The 4,676-nt window shown below is 44.3% G+C and overlaps 1 protein-coding gene across 2 annotated transcripts in view; it reads right to left on the reverse strand.

Moving 5' to 3' along the window:
- Positions 1-902: 902 nt before the first annotated feature.
- Gcnt4 (glucosaminyl (N-acetyl) transferase 4, core 2) overlaps positions 903-4,676 on the reverse strand; it is a 29,127-nt gene continuing 25,353 nt past the window's right edge. For both annotated transcript variants that reach the window (XM_026783686.1, XM_005356451.3), the window contains exon 3: positions 903-3,478. In XM_026783686.1, coding sequence (XP_026639487.1) covers positions 2,068-3,477 — 1,410 coding nt within the window. In that variant the 5' untranslated portion in view covers position 3,478 and the 3' untranslated portion in view covers positions 903-2,067. The remainder of the gene's footprint in view (positions 3,479-4,676) is intronic.

Genomic DNA, 4,676 nt, shown 5'->3' on the forward strand with positions numbered 1-4,676 from the left:
TGAGCAGTCTCAGACTGGGAAAGGGCTTGTATAGCAAAAAGTTTTTGTAAGAATCAGTTCTGAAGGCGAACAGGGAACGTGCAAAGTTCCCAAGACAAGAGCCTGTGCTTTGGCAAGTTCCCCAAAACGTGAGCAGCTAATGTTTCTGGGTCCAGAGAAGCATGTCCACAGGGAAGAGAAGGCATTGCCATGTCTTTGTCTGACCACGTCCACCTTCTAATAAACAGGAAGCGGGGCCTTTCTCTCCAGAAAGACAAGGGGCCACGTAGTTGCTTCTCATCTGTTGTACTTACATTCTGTTTGACTAAAGTCATAAAAACAAAAAGAGAATCTTTTTCTTTTTAAACCAAGACCTTTGGAGTTTGACCCTGGATGGCTAGTGAAGTGTCTCTTATCCTCATTTCCTGTGTAAACCAGCCAGCCAGCATGTCAATGCTACTGGCCATAGAAGAAACTCCCATGCCCTGGCAGGGCTTTTTCTCAGACCTGAATTTGGTGACAGAGGTCCCTCACAGCAGAGGCCTCGCTTCGTGTTTAAGTCTCACAGTAAAGTTGGGACCTGTGCTTGTCTTATACTCTTATCACACTGATATTTCAACATTTCTCTCCACTTTATGTGGCATTTCCCTGGAGTCGCACAAAAACCTGTTAGGAAGCCACAAGTATTTGTGTGCTCAGTGCACAGAAGCCCAGGGAGAGTGAAATGATAGCTTCTTCAGGCCTCACCCTCCAACAGACGTGGGCAGGTTCTCTGCAAAACTTAAACTCAATAAAAACGTATAATTTATCTTTGTGTGTGTGTGTGTGTGTGTGTGTGTGTGTGTGTATGCCAATGGGTGTAGGTGCCCTTGGAGGCCAGAAGAGGGCACTCTATTCTCTAGAGCTGTAATTACAGGCAGTTGTGAGCTATCTGGTATTGGGTCTTCTGCAAAAGCAGCAGTTAAGAGCTCTTAACTGTCAAGACACCCTCCAGTTCCCCTGAAACTTATCTGTGTGTGCCCATTAAATGATTCTCTTAAGTGCTAGTATTTGTAAAATAAAGAAAACAATACCCCCTTTGATGCTCGGTTGAGAAAAAGACTACACTAACTTGGAGTGTTTATTATTTTGAGTTGAATTTGGATTCCATTTTGCTGAAAAAGAAAAATGTGTAAGCAATCACAATAACTCCCTGGCTGAGTTACCTAAGAAAGAACTAGCAACTCCATCAGAAGCGTGCTACTGTGGCAAGGGTGCCATCATATCCACAATGTCAACCTACCTTAGGCCTGAGGTTCTGCTGGGTGACATTTTGAACTAGTAGTCAATTTGATTTTCATTAGTATGTGTGCTATAAAGAACAAATGAATCAGAAAGGGAGTCATTCATGACACCATTGTGCAAAGGATGAGTAAAGAGGCCCTTTGCTCCTCTTCCGGACATCACCTGTCCCAACCCACCTACCACCCGGGCCCTCTGCCTTCTCAGACAGTCATACCCGACGAATATCACACCAGCAGCATTCCGTCTGCCCTGAATCAAAAAGTGAGGCACCGAAAGGTAAGTTACACTTTGGCAAGCAGGCGATCAGACAATTCTTTGCGTTTCTCTGAGGTAGTGGAATCCTAATAGTCTAACAGTTCAAAAGTGTCTCGGTTGCTGGACTAAGAAACAGCTAGAGAGCTGGCCTCGCACTCACACCCTTTCAGAGACTAGTGGCTGTGATTAGCACATACTCCAAAGTCCTCTCCAGTAGTACCTTCATTGTTACATGGAAAACACGAAAACACCGCAGTTGCCACATTAGGAGGGTGAGCATTGCTTCCTGAGGGCACAACTCATTATGACTTGAATTTAATCCCTGCATGTCTTTCCAAAAAGTGCCTGGAGCAGTGTCAGATGCTCAATAAATGTGATATCACTAAACATTTGAGATCTCTGACTCAGTAAGAGAACAAGCAAAACCAGCATTCAAAACCCAACCAACTGCAGGCTCACAGTCCATGCATGGAATTCTAGAGAAGGTTCAACCTTGGAAAGCATTAAGTTCTGATGGTGTTGGGCAAGGCTTGGGTCCACAATTCCATCTTAACTCTTTGTGTTAGACATTCCCAGCTCCATGGTGCTCTTACGATGGCGTGTGACTATGGGTTTTCTACCTGTAATGAACTTTTGTGAAGACAAAATGATGAGCTTTCTCTGTTGTTCTTCAAGTTTTTCTGCTAGACATTTAACCAAGACGGGGTCCACTTTAGAATCAAATTTATTAGCAAACCAATGCCCTTCTTTTATAAGCCATCGTAATTCTGCAGCGCCGTAGATACACACACTTCGAAGGTGTGAGCCAGTGCAATTGGGATAGAAGAAGCCTTCATAATAATTCCATTTGACCAGGCGGGTCTTACTCTGTAGGTCAGATACATCCTGGGCCGATCTGGAAATTTCTCCGGGTATTCCTGGTATTCGGGTCAAGGTAGCCCAAAAGTGTTCATCGGGAGAGTATGTATCTTTAGACCAGGCAAAAAAGTCTTCAACGAGGGAGCTGTTGAAGATATATTTAACAAATGCCTGACTTAGAACAAAATAGGCACTGCCTACGAACACCTCAATGTTATGAGGTGGAGCCTCCTTGGAGATGTTTGTCCTTACTGGGAGCTTCATGTATTCGTAAGGCACCGATCTGAGCTCATGATGGTAGGTAAACCTTTCCATTTTGCCAGTAGGAGGTTTCACCGTCTCTAACATATTCTGGCCTTGGAGTTTTTTCAGCTCCGACACTAATTCGAAATTTGACTTGAGGGGAAAGTCTTGCCCACACAGGTTGATGACATACTTCCACTGAACTGAAGATTTGAGAAGGTCTGATAGGCAATTCAAGTCAGCCTGGAGCCTGGATATGTGGGCATACTCCACAGCCTCCAGTCTGGAAGCGATGAAGATATTGGAGAAGCACTTAGCTAAGTTGTTCATGGCGGTTTTGAACTCGTTTGGTGACTTCAGGTCATAGTGGATGCAGTAAAGATTGTGCTTGTTGTAAATAGCGTGAATTAGCCTCTCAACCATAATTGCATCTTTGTGGACGACCAGCGAGTAGGCTATTGGGAAGCTCTTTTCCTCTCTTGAAACAAGCTTCTCATGGTACCGTCTGAGGGTCTGATAAATATCACAGTCGCTGGTCATAGCCACAACGTCGCCATCCTCCAGGTCTATGATGTTTTGTCTTCTGATTTCCAAACTCTTGCCGATCTCCAAAGGCTCCTGCTCGTAGATTCCTGAGCAGTTAACTTCATACCTGACTTCATCCTGGATGGGGGGGAACCTGTTCCTCACAAAAGGGGAGGTACTTAGGGAATATTCAACTAAGTAAATGTCTCTTTGAGGGAAGAGGAGCCGGCCCACATTCAGAAGCTTTAACAAGGAGAGCAGCCATAGAGCTAAGAAGAGGACGAAGAGCTTCTGCTGGAGTGTGTATTTAGAGCAACATCTGAATATCTTCATTCTGCAGAGGAGAAAGGGATGACAGCTGTTATTAACTAATACGAGGAGAAAAATTCAGTATAATCTAAAGTTTATTGGGTACCACCTACTACATGCCACACAGAGGGCTGAATCCAAAGATAAAGGAAGCAAAGTCCCGAGCAAGTCCAGAAATAATGAAATAGAACTATATTGTCAGGGAACTTTGCGAACAAACTTTGTTAGTCGGTGTTAACTGACATTAGCTCATTTAGAGAGATGCTGGTTATCAACCAGAGCAGATGATAATAACCAGCCGTTCACTGGTACGGCGGAGGGCTGGCTCCAGGACTTCCAGGTGATGGGCAAGATTCGCAAAAGCCCAAGTTCCTGAGATAACATGGCTTAATATTTGCATATAACCTATACACAATTTCCTACATGCCTTTCTCTGTTTCTAGGCAACCTACAATACCTAATGCGGAACCCAAGGAACGCTTGTTCACGAGGATTCATCACAACACCGGGTTCAGGGCAAATTCAAGTTTTGCTTCTAGGAACTCTCTATAATTTCCCTTTGCAGGTTTTCTAATGAGTTTTGCTGAATTTGCAGACAAGTGTCCCACAGATATGAAAGGTTGATTACACACTGCGTCTCGTACAGTCTGCATCTCGTCTTAGCATATTTGAGGCAGGGTTACCGTGGTTTGGGTAGCAGCTGAGAGAACCAGATGAATCAAGAGGCTCTCAGAGATGCAGTGACTCACTTGAAGCCCAAAAGATCATTGAGCTTCATCCAACCTTTGGATGTTGACGATGGAGGCCAGAGGTCAGTTAGGAAAAGTTCAGAAAACCCCACTTCAGGAGTCACATCAGACTGTGAGATGTACAAACTGTAAAAACTGCATAAACCTTCTTTCTTTCCTTGTTAGTCCCCATTTCCTCATAGGAATTAGCAATATAACCTTCAGGTTGGGAAAGGGTCAACACTCGTTCAGGGTAGAGTTAGAAAAGTGGCCTTGGATTTACAGTGTGTTGCCTTGAAGGTGAAAGAGTCAGTTTTTTCCCCTCACAGCTTTGTAACAGTAGGCAGAAATGACCTTGAGCCTGAGTGATCAAGACTCAATTACTCAAGAACAATGGCAATGGGTTTTTGATCCTACTGCACATACTAGCTTTGGGGGAGCCTAGGCAGTTTGGATGCTCAACTTACTAAACCTGGATGGAGGTGGGCGGTCCTT

The sequence above is a fragment of the Microtus ochrogaster genome, chromosome 19 (assembly GCF_000317375.1).
Source record: "Microtus ochrogaster isolate Prairie Vole_2 chromosome 19, MicOch1.0, whole genome shotgun sequence".
NCBI lineage: Eukaryota > Metazoa > Chordata > Mammalia > Rodentia > Cricetidae > Microtus > Microtus ochrogaster.